At 44.5% G+C, this 15,546-nt stretch overlaps 1 protein-coding gene across 2 annotated transcripts in view; it reads right to left on the reverse strand.

Moving 5' to 3' along the window:
* LOC130197632 (glypican-1-like) overlaps positions 1 to 15,546 on the reverse strand; it is a 66,667-nt gene that overhangs the window by 18,190 nt on the left and 32,931 nt on the right. For both annotated transcript variants that reach the window (XM_056420397.1, XM_056420398.1), the window contains one exon: positions 9,480 to 9,638. In XM_056420397.1, coding sequence (XP_056276372.1) covers positions 9,480 to 9,638 — 159 coding nt within the window. The remainder of the gene's footprint in view (positions 1 to 9,479; positions 9,639 to 15,546) is intronic.

Below are 15,546 nucleotides of genomic sequence, written 5' to 3' on the forward strand. Positions count from 1 at the left end.
CAACAGACAAAGTTCTCAGTCCGCAAGATGGTCGTTGCCATGGAGATAGCCTTGAAAGGTCCTGGGGAGAAAACAACCACAGGTGTCTGTGGATAGGGGAAAGAGAGAGATTCTCACTTCAGTGATCTTGGGGGGAGTTGTTGTCCCAGTACCGGCCTTGGCCAAGGCCCGTCCTGGTAAGGGAGCCGAAAGCAGATAAGATTGGGATTGTTTGGTCTTCCAGTAGCTGCATTTCAATTTTGCAACCACTATTCCTCCATCTTCCTCCCGTTTGCCAATAGGATTTCAAATCGATCCACTTTCATTTGCAGAGCCGTCAGCTTCTCCACGATGTTATCATTCTGGCGGTTTAATGCCACAGTCTGAGTGCCAACAACTCTACCCAACGTCAATCATGTCGGGCAGCCTTAGGGGCTTTTACAGCTGTCACCGTTTCCTTAATTTTCCGATAAACCAGGGCAGCGCCAAATCCAAACAGCAGAAATCCTGTAATCATAGTTCGGAATATGTAGATGTCTTCTACGTCCTCCACGGAGAGTGGTGCTAGGCACAAGACCCGCCACTTCGCCCACGCGTCCATCGTGTATCCAGCAACATTCGTCCCAGCAGGACAGGCAGGTTCCCCCGAACCCGAGCTTCTCGTCGAGAAGATGGTGTCAATTGCGTTTAAGGACCAGTTGATTACGTCCATGGTTTTTAGTTCGAAGAGCGATGCGTAGAGAGTCTCTCCAGTATAGAGACAGACAAGACATGACGAGAGAAGCCAAGCAGGGAAGGGAAGGTCATGGGAAGGGAGGGGGAGAGAAAAAATGCGACCGCCTTCGGAGAGAGCCAGAGAAGAATTATCATCTTTAATGTGAGAGTGGATTCGGAAAATCTCTCTCGCCTCCCTCTCCCTCCATCACAATCTGCCTTTCCCTCTTCCTCTTCTCTCGTACATTGAGAATAAGCCAAGTCAAGCATGTGTGTCTTACTGACTTTCTTCCTGTGGAGAGAGGAGTGTTAATGATTTCATTGTAATCACTTTGAGCTTCACATCCAGGCCACCTTGACATGTCAGAGGCTTATTTTAACTCTTCCTACGCCCACTTATCCCGCTGCCTCTTCACCTAATTAAACACACATATTTGAGTTTACACACAAATCCTTATAAACCATAGAAATACTCACGAATCTCCCCCTCTCTGACTCTCTCACTCGCTCACTCTCTCACTCTCTCACTCTCTCACTCTCGTCGTATGCCCATCAATACAGCGCTTTAAACACGACGCCTCTACCTCCAACTGCCCTCTGACTCTGGTGTCTCTCCATCTGCCGGCCTCCCTCTCCTCCCTCTGTCTCCCGTGTCAGGTTGTGTTATTGACAAGCGGTTCGGAGTAAAACAGAGGCAGCGTTGATGTTCCTCCAGCTGCCAATCACTGTTGCCGAGAGCTTGGACTGATCCCGAGTTTCTTTCTCACACAGAGGTATTAACTGGCCGAGGCTCGTGCTACTCATTCTATGGATAATCCAGAAGCAGGGTTCTCATACAGAGGGCTTAGCGGGTCTGGCAACATGTGCCACTGTCTTCTCAAATTGCAACTAACACCAGCTGAATGAATAATCTGATGTAATACATGTTGGTGGTTAAGTAATCACAGGCGGACAAGAAATCACGGAATCTTTAACAACTCAGCACAGCCGACTCTCCGGTCCCCCCGTGGACCATTTAGTTTGTGTTTCCTCCAATTGGCAGTTACCTTATCTCGCATGTGCAGGAAATGTTTTCAAAGCACTCGGGACTGAACATTATTTTTGTAAAATATACAATCCAAATTCGAGGAAAAGAATTACGAGGTTTTTTGCATGAAAAAGACACTTCCCACACGTTGACATGGAGGGGGAAATGAAAGCAGATACGTGTACAGTGATTTTGACACTAACACTTTGAAGCATACTGCAGATTCATACACTTACTGACAATTATTGAGCAAATACCAAAAAACTAGCTGAGAAACATGTTAGATCGACCCGAGACCGACACGGGAGGATTGGATAGAGAAGGAAGATCAGTGAACGAGTGAGAGGGAGGAACACAGGAAAAAAGCAGCAATTGTATATCTCTTTCATATCTGACAGCCTGAATTCTATTTGTCCATTTGGCAAGTGCTGAATGATCATATTAGCTGCTTGGTTTTTTGGAAGGGAGGAAAGAGGCAGAGAGACAGAGAGCCAAAGATGAAACATATGCCGAGAGGAGGTGGAGAAAAACAAGTGCCTTAGTTGCATACAAAAAAATGCTAGAAAAATAACAACTAGAAAGTACTCAGTAAAGTACTCACGTACTGTGTACCTCTGCCAAGCCTGTGCACTGCTCTACATTTGTCATCTTAATGATTGAACAGGTTATGCTGCATCTGGATCAGATCTGCATCAAATCACATAACCATGTTGATTGTATGGTGACTGCCATGACTTTTGGGGAAGATCCAAATCCTCTCTGGGAATATTAGCCGTTTGTACAAGAATGAATTGCGCAACATTCATGTGACAATCTTACAACCGCATCGTGTTCCCACCCGTAGGCTAAACGCCATCATGTTTTTCAGGTTGGCTTGAACCGTCGCCTGCACTTGGTTTGAGAGTTTGCGATGTCTTCACCTGGCATTTCGGCTTGTGAGCGCTTTGGCATCAATACATTCTGATTGAAAATATATTTTTTTGCTAATAGAGATGTGGCTAACATAAATATAACTCTTCACGCAAGGAATCCATCTGTCCATCCTGGAGAGGGATCCTCCTCTGTTGCTCTCCTGCAGGTTTCTTCCCTTTTTTTCCCCCTGAAGGGTTATTTGGGAGTTTTTCCTGGTCCGATGTGAGGTTTTGGGGCAGGGATGTCTATGTGTACAGATTGTAAAGCACTCCGAGACAAATTTTTAATTTGTGAAATTGGGCTATACAAATAAACTGAATTGAATTGAATTGAATCCTGTTTCCAAAGTATCCCCCGTGGTGAGGCAATGAGCTGTTTTCGTAACAGCTGTGTTGTCCCAAAAACAAACCCCAAACGCATCCCGTATGTTTACGGTAACTTGATCTTTAAGAGAAGGAAAGAAAAGGCGACTGGCAGAGCTGTAATATTGCAGGCAAAGCAACGCCATGTCGGTACTGTGCATCCTACCCACCGTCTCCTCAGCACGCCCCAGATGGTGTTTTGATCTCTACTTTTTCCATCCAGAACCACTCTACCCCCATGCACATTACCCAGGCTCCTCAGCCTTTCCCTTTGTTAGTCCCCCCCACCTAGGACGATGAAAAAATAAACACAACAGGTACAAACAAATACTGCTGTCCTGGGCGCACACTAAATGTACAAAAGATGATATGGGAGCCATTAGACTGTTTATGTGTCAGACTGACTCTACATCAATAACACTTATCACAAACATACTGTGCCCCGAGAACACTGCAAGCCTCTTAGCCAGCATTTAGACGCTATTAAAAGCTCACCCATATTAAACACGCCAACACTTCACATAATGCATGTAATTTATCAACAGGCTCTCTGTGGAGGCTTTAATTCCACCTTCTCTCATCTGACTTTCCCTTTCCAGCATTATGCACCATTTACCCCGTTTCTTTTTCCGTCCATCTGGTTCTCTTTTTCAGCCGCTTGTTTCCTTCCAAACTCCATACTCTTCCTTACCCCTCACCACTATCATTTAGTTATCCTTTTCCCCTCGATCTCGTCTTACTTTCCACCCCTAACCATTCCTTCTCGCACTGAATTCCACTTTCCTTTTCTCGCCGTCTTGTTTTTCCTCTTTCATTCTATCCTTCCAAGGCACCTTCGCTCCTGGCGAGTAATGTGTTTGGCATAATTAGGCCAGTGTACTCCAGGTCCCCGCCGACGTGATTCGCATGAAGATAAAATGAGCCAATCAAGCACCACAATGGGAGCAGATGTCCTTGTCTCTTGTGACATCATCAGAGGTGACCCTGAAAGCAGCAAATTAGAGGGTGGGTGGCGAGAGGTGGGAGCGAATCAAATCGGTTGCTTAATTGTAGGAATATTGCAGGGCAGGTGTAGCATGTGCCACCAGTGTCCAATCTAAGGCCGCATGGCTTTAGTGACTTGCAGGTGAAAAGAAAAACAAACTGGCCTACGACATACAATCAAATGTATTCCAGTTTTTTAACCTAGGAATGCATGGTATCACTTGACAATTACCAAACTGTTTATGAATTACATTACTGTGTTTTATCTGTATCAGAACCCCCAATGAGCTGCCAGACTATTCACTGAAAAGAATACAGCAGGCTGCCGTTTGCTATCTGCTGACGGCGATATAGACTTGTCGTTTGATGCAAGTTTAGGGCCCGTTTCCTAAATCTGATAGGATACAAGAGTGCTTGATGTCATACTCATGGATTCTTTCCACTCAGTCTATCTCCCTGGGAGGAGATGGAATTACTTAACAGTCCAGATGGGAGATGTTCAGAGCTCTACTTAAATGAATACATAACCAAGTCCTGCCTGGTCATCTAGAAATGAGTGTACCCATAAACCAGCCAGCCAAAAATCTTCAAATCAGATTAAGCTCTATGACCACTGATCAGCCTTGAAATTAAACAGCCTGGAAAACACTGGCCAATAAGCATTAGGCAGCTCATAAATAATATGTGCCAGTTCATGAACGTGTGTGTGTTGAAGATTCAAGACCCGAGTTAAGAGTTGGGAAGCACCAATTCAAATGTTTCAGTCCCGAGACAGACACCTATACCCGAGTATTGGCTGATACCGAGTACTGATCCGATACAAGTGTGTAATTAAAGCTGTCGCACGGACCGACATCCAATATCAGTATCGGTGTGGGTACCCGAGTTAAGAGTTAAGTTTCTTTGACCCACACGCCCTGCATCAAAATATTCATGCATCTTTGGAACAAAAATTTGAAAGAAAAGACTCTGGAATTGCATAAATAAATCATTGGCTGTATTAAACCACCACAATATATTAAATGATTGGCTTTATTTGCATGACAAATGATCAAAATAGTTTCAGTGAATTGCCTCATTATTTCAGTCCTTCTCTGAAGTGATGCTGCCATAGAAACATATGCACTTAAAACATTGTTGTAGGAGCTATATATTATTTATTATTATTTTAAAGTTTATATTTTCTGTTTGTTTGTTTGAGATGTTTGCTTATTTAGGTTATCTTTTTCTTATACATTAAAATAGCTTTTTAATAACTATTTGTTAAGTTCAAGTATGTTGTTGTGGTTTTTTGCCTGCATAAACCACAAACCCTGGGTGCATTAATGGCCCTTTGATTTATGTTGGTTTTGATTTATCAGACAAATAGCCACGACAAATGTGTTATGAATTATTTCTTAACATAATAAAATGGAAGCAAAGAAAACCTGTCCCAATTTCACCGGTTTCATCAATCAAGGCACAGACACCAGCCCGGTGTGTGAGGGCCTCACGTTGTGTACACACTGAGATCAGGACCGGAGTCTGCAGCCGTATGTCAACCCATTCCGGGCCATGGAGAGCCTCACATACTGCACACACCAAATCATAAATTTGAAAGGTTACATGTATGAATTGTGTGAATAATATTGTCTTTTTATTGATCTTGGTATTACATAGACTAAATAAGTAACCCCTTGTACAAAAACATGTGTTTTTGCATGAAGTTATATGTGGCAGCAGTACAAGGGAACACACACACTCACAGAAACTGAATCAGATGCTAGTGATGGCACAATTAGGCTAAACACCACCTGCCAGGTTTAAGGCTTCCGTCTGTCTCACACACCTGGTTGCTATCTAACACGCAACTCCCTTTGGTGCCATCACTCTCCGTGTCCTCCCTGACCTTTTCCCTCTCAGTTTCATATAAAACCCCATCTCTCTCTTTCTCCGTCCATCCCTTTCACTCTCTCGACCTACCCCTCTTCATTTCCACCGGCTCCTCTCTTACCCTCGCTCTGACGATACGTCCCCCTTTTTCTCTGCATCTTTCTTTTATCCGTCTAAATTTCATTCCGTCTTTCATTCTCCCACTCATTTTTGGGGCTCCCTTTGCATTACACGCTTGACATTTGTTTAACATGATATATTATTTAGTTTCTACCTCTCTGCACAGTATCAATGACAGTGACGGGACTGGGAGGACTACCACGTGCAAACCACATACACACATGCTGGAAACAAATAGCTATTAACCTTTTGAAGTCGAAGCACGCGGCAGTTCTGTATAATACATAGTTTTATTTGAAAACAAATGTTGTAATGGTCCTTTTTCATTTGCACACACCCCATGAAGCTGTATCTGCAGTATGAAGTTATTTCTTAGTCCCATTTTAATCATTTTGGTGAATGGTGTGACAGACCACATCATTTCTACAAAAAAATCTTTTTGGAGTTTAGACATTTATTAACATGTACCTACCATTTTATTCAGATATCTCACTGAGATTGTTCTGCAATTTTTAATGTAAAACACAGGAGTATCTGTCATAGGCAAGTGGCTTTAAAGGGTAAATATAAAAGAAATGCTAAAATCGCGAAAATGACCCCAGACTCCAGAGGGTTAAATCTCGACTGTGACACACTAAATCACAAGCTTACAAACACGTGCATAAAAACACACATTTGCATATATATATATATATATATATATATATATATAGTGTAGGCTACACACTGGCAGGCCCAGAGCCAGCTGGATGTGAGCATGCTGGTCCTCTAATCTGTGGCTTGGTTGGGGCTTCTTCCAAAGTCCCTGGACCTAAAAAGTCAGTCTGCCTGGAAGAGTAACACCCTACACTTAGCCACATGGCGCTAGCTAGCCCACACCCTGCTAAACACAGCCAGATGTGCAGCGACCGGCAGCATGGTACAATGTCACTGAACTCTCTTTCAGCCATAAACAAAAATGGCTCTGGCCGTGGTTAGGAATCATCTAATCCTCACCTTTTTTAAACCTTAAGAACCTTATTGAATATTATAAGTTCCAACAACCAAACTACTTCCAGTCACAACTTGTTTATCAAAGCCTGAAACACAAGAACATCCTGTTTGACCTTTTCCCTTTTCCACAGCTTTGGGTAACAAGAGGATGTTTTTTCTGAGAATGGATGAGTTGCGCTGATCATCTGGCAGCAAATCTAACGTGTTATGGTCCAATTAACCCCAGTCTATCGCTCAGCTCTCGCAGTCAACAACATATGGTTTTAAGACCTCAGTCTCAGCACATGCATATGTCCCTCCTCCCTCTGTCAGCTCTACTGTCCCCATCTGATGCCGATTGGGGTGAGATAAGAGACCTGAGAAACAGGGACTTTAGGCGGTAGACATACGCCTCACGGTTGGATGCCTTCACCAACCAGCCAAGTAGCAGTTTACAGCCACGTCTGTCCAGACTCGTATAACACTGCACATTCAGTCGAGACTTTGAAGAAAATAAATAAAAAGTATCAAATGTATGTTTATAATCGAAATGGAAGTTATGAATACAGTACATTGAGATGTATGATTCCAGCGAGTAGTTTCCAATGACTGCTGTCTGTACTTGGAGACCTGGTGGTGTGCTGCTCAAGGGTTGGAGGTCAGCGACTCAACGAGCTATGAGGGAAGACTAGCTATAGGTGATCATGTCCCAACAGCACACTGTGGAGGCACGTGAAGAAGGGGAGGATGAAGGGGGGTGTCTAAATGGAAGTTTGTCCCTTTGTGGATGTTTGCTCCGAATTGGAAGAAATTCTCATGAGGAGTTCGTATGATATTATGTTCATGAGAACATGGGACGGACGGAGGGGCAACACAAGAACATAAACTCTGAGCTCACAGGAAGAAAAACGAATGACTTCATTCTGAGGCAACACAAGTTCCCACGTTGGTGCCGCGTGTCTCTGTGTATTTAACGACGTACCTCTGGATGCACGTCATCAGAATGTTTAGAGGTTGGCGCCGAGTGTTGCCTGGGAGCGTACGCCTGTCGTCTGTGTTGTTTACAGGCATGCTGTGCTAAATGAGGTGTTCGCCTGAAAAATTGGGAAAGCTCAAGAAATGTAGGATGACATAAACAAACTTGAGGATAATTTGTCCGGGCCAGGTTTGTGTGTTGGCGCACATGTGTGTGTGTGTGTGTGTTTATATTTGGACTTGGCAGGGTGACTGTAATCCTTTGGCACAGTCACCCGCCCCCTGAGTGACAAGGAGGGACGATGAGAAAGCAGGACGGCGATAGAAGAAGAGTAAAGAAGCATCACTCTGCCACTAATCACTGGGATTGGAAAAGGTCAGGCTAACTAGTCAAAATCAGAGCACCGTCTGAAAGATCCATTGTCACCTGGCCGAGGGGAACAAGTGGAGCACAGAGACACCTTTCTATTAACTGGAGCAGGTCGTTAGACACAAATAATTACCTTGGTGCGCAAATGTTCTTAGATTAAAAATGCTTCTCTCCTCTCTCCATTTTCTTCTCTCACACCCGGAGAGATTGAAATAAATCCTGATTTAGGTTCATATATGAAGCGCTCAAACAATATGTTACGAGGCGCAGAGTATATTTAGTGAAGCAGGCTCTTGCTCGACATATACGTTATCACAACACTGGAAGTTGTGAACATAATTTGCAATAGGAAGTGCGATGCGTCATGAGACACAGCTGCTAACTGAAGGTCCGCCTCCGGCGGCGGTGCAGTAGTCGTATCGGGGAGGATGAAATTAAAATCTATTTTCTCGTTTCTGCCACTTTGGATTTAATCCACTAAACAAACTATCAACTCGCACAGGGATAGGAGCTCTGCACTCCATTGCTCTTCCTCCACAAGCGGATGTCTCAGTAAACTGAATTATGAGAACTGAATGTGGAAGTGTATAGATGGAGATCAAATCAATTTACAGATTAATGTAGTTAATATGTATTACTATGTTAATCTTTGTATTATTATATTACTTTCAGTTTTTAAAGTTCATTCATTGGAATGAATTTCCAAACAAATTAATTTAAAAAAATTGATTGCGTGAAACTAATTAATATTTCAATTAATCACGTTCAGAACTTCAAATATGAATCATTCAAATTCAGTTTCTATCGGCACATAGTTCTGACTAAAATAAAACCGCATTTCAGTCGCATGGAATGTATGCATCAGGTCCTCCCATGAAATAGGCAAGTATCGATGAGATGGATGCATTTTTCTGTGGATTCGGGAAAGTCTTACAAGACAACCGCAAGGCATTACCAGCCTCAGTAGATCAGCATCAATCAGTGGACTTAATTATAAAATCTCTCTCTCACTTCTTCTCAGTGTGTAGGTGTTCGCCTGCATGTTTGTGCCGGCTGAGTACGTTAAATGAAAAGACAATGTTCTGTTCTATCGACACAGGAACAAACCAAAAAACACCCACAACGGAGTCCTTGTCCAGTGCATGTCAAAGAAGTGTGTATGTAGATGTGTATTATGAAGACACAAACTCACCATCGAAGGCCTTGTACTGTCCGGTGAGAGAGTTCTGTAAGGATCGGCCGGCCTCTTTGAGGAGTGCCTCCATCTCCCTGAGGCTCAGCACGGCCAAGTTCCCCTCTATCTCACTGGTGCAGCAGGTGTAACCCTGGGGGCAGATGCGCAGATGCTCCCCTAGAAGGAGGACAGGTGGATGCAGAGGAGGAGAAAGCATGTAGGAAAGGGGGATGGAATAGGAGAGTGGAGAACAGATAGTGGGGAGAAGATGAGGGGATGAAGAAAAGGGAAAACAGTGAGGGCATTGTTATTTACAGGTTTCCTCAGATCAGTCGGCGCTCATCGGAAGTGAGATTGATAATTCCTGTGTTGCTGCCGAATTAAATATTCAGCGGTGAACATGAACACGACGGGGACAATTAGCAGCCGTCGCTGTTTTTATGGCCTTGAAACCGGCCTGTCGTGGTGGCGGCGCTGAATGTGTCCGCCCGCCTGATTACAGCTGATGTGCGAGCAGTGGAGCCGGAGCACGGCATCATCTCCCGGTACATTTTAATGAGCATTCCTGACACACACTCACGTGTGACGTGTCTGCATTGGAACGCATGCGTGTAGAGAGAAGTGCGGACACGGATACACACATACACACACACACACACACACACACACTGATACACACACTACGGTGAGAATAAAGGATCTGTGAGTATACACACACACACTAATAAATACCATATGAACACATTTTAACAAGGGCCGTCAAAGTTGGTTAAAAAGGCAGCCGAGCTGAAGCTGAATCGAGGAGTGATGCAACACAGAAACATCATACACATTAACGCAGCTACGCCTCGGGCGAACAACACCCAGGATAAAAGCGGGGGATGTTCATTTGCAGGTGAACAGAGAAGATATTGTGTCACGCGAAATTTATTTTCCTTATGAATATTGCAAGCATGCTCACACACACACACACACAGAGTGGTGGGAAAGAGGAAAGAAGGATTGAGATGATTCTGTTGGACTTCAATAGAATGCTTCCTTCTTGTCAGTATGGAATATATGAATTAAAGCTTCTGAGACAAAAGCACACGGACAATGTTGCAGCAAGGAAGCAGAGACCATGGCCACCCTTTTGAAAGGCCCTTTTGCTCTAGTGCTGTAACGTTTATGAAATATTAAGGAGCATCTAATTGTTCTGTCACCCAAGGCCTTCCGACAGCCATTAAACAGACATATTTTTCTTTGGCTGTCCATCACACAGTTGATAAAGAGTTCTCAAACCGTGGAGGGTTGATGCCGCTAACCCCTGATATCAGAATCATCAAAGGATGCCTGGCTCATGTAGGAGCGCTACATTTCCAGGAGAAAGCAATAACAGTTTGTGTTACTGACGAGTCCGTAGTCTGAATTACAGCAGCCAACATCTGCATTGTTATTTGATACCAGTGTTCCACCACGTTGTGTGAAGCAGTGTGTATAGAGTGCAGGTTGTAGTATTTCCATCCTGATTGTATTACTCCCTCCATGGAAGAGACGCCTAACTGAATCTCACCGAGCCCACCCGCCCAGCCGAAGGCTCGGCAGTGACGAGCGATCTTACCGCCTCTCACTCACATGGACACACGGATACAGGCCCTCACGTCTGGTTTGACCAATGTCGTGAATACTTAAGATATATATGGCCACTTGCTGTATTTAATCAGAATCTAACTTGGACTCTTTTTGAATTATTGTTGGATATGTCTTTCTACTCCTCAGTGAAAAACAGATTGAATGTGAAAGTTTCTCGGCCACTGCCTTACATGTAAACACAATTATATTAACAACGTGGTGACTAAACATATCTTCAGGTCAGGTTATGACAAAGATGTGCGGCATACAAAACCCACAATGATTTCTCACGCACCTAACATGGACAGTAAAGCATCCCAAGACCTTCGGCCCCGTTCTCTCCTTTATTAATAGAATGAATGGGCTTAGGTCTAAGCCTCGGTCTAATCGTCAGAGCTTTGCAGCTTACACATTCTAATATTGTGAAGTCTCAAAATGTGTATTGTACGTCTGCGTCATCACCCCGACTTTGCTTTACGTAACCTGCACAAACAAATACAATGAACACGCATGAGTCCAGGATTAAAGAGTTAACGTCCCTTTGTTATTAGCATGCACCTGGTGAAGGTTCGTCTGAGTCTATGAACATCGATGAGATTGATCCACATCCTTTTCATCGCTAAAGCCGGAGACTTCTACGTGCATGGGCGCAACGATTACAGGCATTAAGCTTCATGAACCGTAGCTGCAGGCTGAGACGGTCACTGCTGCGTACTATCCACTCAATGACGGTGTGTGACAAGAGCCTATATGTACTCCACTGATCATATGCCACCACATTTTCCGCAACTTTTCCTTGAAGTGCCTCATCTCGACCAACTGCGAAGCAATTTCAGGCGAATTGCTCATCTTTAAGCACGAAAGTGGAGGACGGGCCGCCGAGATCGGAGGAGAAGGTGACATTGAGCATCTCTCAGTACCCTCTCACTGGTCATGGTGTGACTCATCCACAAGCCGAGGGGGAGAGTGACAGGGAGAGAGAGGGGTGGGGGCGGGGGAGAGAGTTTGTGGACCTGGAGAAGGGCACTTGTATGCAAGCCTGTGTGATTTGTGCGTGTCGGTGAGAGGACGAATAAATTGAATGAGGGGGTGAGAGAGTGAAGACGAGAGCACAAAGAAATGGAGAAGGAAAAGAGGCGAGGGGGGGGGGGTAGGAAGAGTGAGAGAGAGACGCTTGATGGAGGAACAGCGTGGAGCGCTATCAGGGGTCAGCTGCTATCCGTCAGCCCCTGGGACAGACGTTTAAATGCCTGGACTGGTTTTAGTGTCTCAGAGTATTACGGGCCTGTGGCCATTTCTTCCAGTGCTATCTGCTTGAAGGACATCTGTGCAAAAAGAACAATACACACTTAAAAGCAGAATACGCTCTCTCACACACACACACAAACACACACATGCAGTAGGAGGTGGGAGGCTTTCTTGTGTGGCCAAGCAGAAACCGCCTCTTCAGAGGCTCCATTTCATATATTAATACGAATTTAGGGATTTCCCGCAGACACTAACACACATGTGCAGATTTAAACGCACACACACACGGTCCTGGACACACAAACTGCCACACAGCAGAAAAGGTCACCTGTGAAAGAGCATTATGTTTCCAGTTTAACAGTCGGCTTCTGTTACACACAGGGCCGTCTCCTCCATTTGACTCAGTAAACTGCAGTGTGTGTGTGTGTGTGTGTGTGTGTGTGTGTGTGTGTGCGTGTGCGTGAGAGCGACAGTAAGCCACTTCCGATCAAAGTGTAGAGGAAATGTATTCTTAACAACCAGACGTAGCCCTCGCTTTTACACGTACACTCGTTCGTTCTCTGCCTCCCTCTCTCTTTCTCTTTCTCGCTCTCCCTCTCCCTCCCTCTCTCACACACTTTCAGTCTAATAGCCAGAGGATACTGGAGTAATCAGCAGAGGACAGCTCAATCTGGAGAGGAGCTGTTTTAGTGGGAGGCTCCAACAGACGCATCTCATGGGCCACAACGGAGAGGGCAGCGAGTGCTTGAGACGTTCAATGTTCCGTGCTTACAACACCAGACATCCTATTTGCTGCTCTTAGAGAGGGCAACAACAAAATAAAACGTGTTTTCATTACATACAACAAGACCACTGCTCGTACGTTAGAGATTTACTCTTGCTTTAGCCAATTTCCAGCCTGCCCTGGACATTTCCTGTCTATTGTTCCTGAATTGCTCCTGGAGCCTGAATAAACTTCATGGCATGCACGATAAACCTGAAAAATACGGTCGTAGCCGTGTTCACGTCTCGCAAGAGACGACGAATTGAGTTCAAACTGCTCAGTTGGTGCACACAGAAACAAAGAAACTAAAGCACTCAGGAATAAGCTCTTCAAACATATTCAAATTGACAGAATAGATGTTTGGCATTAATCAGCTTCCTTCTGGGAGGCCAATCAGCACCGAGGTAGCAAGTCAATTATCTGGCTTCACCTAAAACTACAGACATGCATAAACCACCCACCCAATAATTAATCTATGCGTGAGGGAAGAATTATGGAAACTATTCCCCCCAAAACAGTCTTCTTTGCCTCTTCCTTTGACAGACAGGGCTGCTTAATGGTGAGCAATTCCCGAAACCATTAGCTTATCACTGTTCACCAGGGAGGAAGGCTCCTATTAAACGGTAATCTGGGAAGGCAGAATAGGGTCGTGCACGCTGTGGTGAAGCATGGGAGAGACTGACAGTCAGCGGCTTTTAGAGACGGTGGGAAACACACAGAGAGGAGAGGGCAACAGGAAATTAAGAATGACTCCAAGCCAAAGTGTCTCCGTCATTTGTCTGGGAGTCTGGGAGTCAAAAACAAACACGCTGGCCTTGTTTAGTCATGTCACCATCACTGTGTCTCTATGTAGTGTAGGTGTTGTTACTTTCTGGTTCAGGGGTACTAAATAAAAAGATAAGGAGAAACAAACACCGCCTCACAACATCATGCACAGCCACTGCAGCGGATTCTTCGGTCCTTCAGAAGACTGTGACGGGTACTGACGCCACATTTGTTCCATCAACTCCGAAAATGTGAACCTGTGCAGGTGTTAGTTTTGCTGATTGGCAATTTATCCTTTGACTGTTCAGTGTGTTCATGGAAGGTTTTCCGCGAGCCCCCAGTTGTGCACAGCTGTGTATTCGTTATTCACATTGGTACAGTGGGAAATTGGAATATTATTATTTTTCCATTGTCTGCTGAAGTTTCTTTTTGCCTTCGAGCACATGTGCATTTAATTCATTTGTGCATCACGTGTGCATGTCCCCTGTGTTACTATGTGCTGGAGATTGCAGAGAAAGGGAATTAGTGGAACTGTGTATACATAAACATAGTCTAGACTGTTTTTTTTTAAATCAGCTATTTCTTGCATTCCACACATTGACCACTTTGTGTGAACCGTTCTTGGGTTACACATTAGGGGAAGATTGCCTGGATACAATAGATTGGATGTTACCTGGAGTTAAGCAGTGAATTGGATTATGCTTAATCTTGCTCTACAAATACACAAAATAGATCAATAATCAAGCCCCTACTGAGCAGAGCGCAGTAGGCATCTGTTTCACTGAGCATTAAAATCATTTCTTGGCCCTGATTGACAAATTTTTATGTTTTTGTCAAAGCAACATGCGAAAATACCGCATTCTTTAGCCATTATAGTAGCATATTATGAATAAGCCGACAGTCGTATGACTAAAGTAGATGTAACGCTTGATGGAATTAATGCTCAACCTCACAATGAACCAAACAATGCAACAGTTATGGTTGTATATTTGCATCCTGACACTGCTGGCACTGCTTTGGAGAAGTATGCGTACAGGAATATAGTACGCATTACATGTGAACAGTTGGCACATCTCCAATCTTTTCTTCCGAGGCATATTTTACGAAATGGCATAATTTACTTCAACCGTGCTCATAAACTGACACACATAACGAATGGCTCCTGGTTATGATTGCAATTGCATAACTGACACCGTTTCAAACCGCAATGAACAGAGTGTGTGTGTGTGCGTGTTTGAACACATGCATGCATGTGCACACATGCTGTAGGATCTGAGGGATTAGCAGCCTAATCCAGTCATTGATGAGAGTGTGTGCGTGTGTCCACAGCCAGGTGGATTAATGCCAGTGCCAAGGAAAACCCCCGTGGACACCAGGAATCACACACATACTCACACACCCACACTTGAGCACTGGATTAGGGTTAAACAGGTGAAAAGTAACACGGCTATTTGGCAACCGAGCTCGACAAGTCTCATCCACCAACTGTGCGCGCTGAAATTGCATATGCCGAACAAACATATGCTTAATACGGGCTGACTAACAGCCACCACCCTGCATTCCCGCTTGCTGTTAGCCGGGCTAACTATCACACACACAGCGCCGACCTACGGGCGACCCAGGCTTTAACCTAGACGCTCGGTGCTCACCGGTCTGGTAATGTGAGCCAACCAGAAAGTCACATAAATAGCTTCCTCG

Source organism: Pseudoliparis swirei, chromosome 8 (assembly GCF_029220125.1).
Source record: "Pseudoliparis swirei isolate HS2019 ecotype Mariana Trench chromosome 8, NWPU_hadal_v1, whole genome shotgun sequence".
Taxonomy (NCBI): domain Eukaryota; kingdom Metazoa; phylum Chordata; class Actinopteri; order Perciformes; family Liparidae; genus Pseudoliparis; species Pseudoliparis swirei.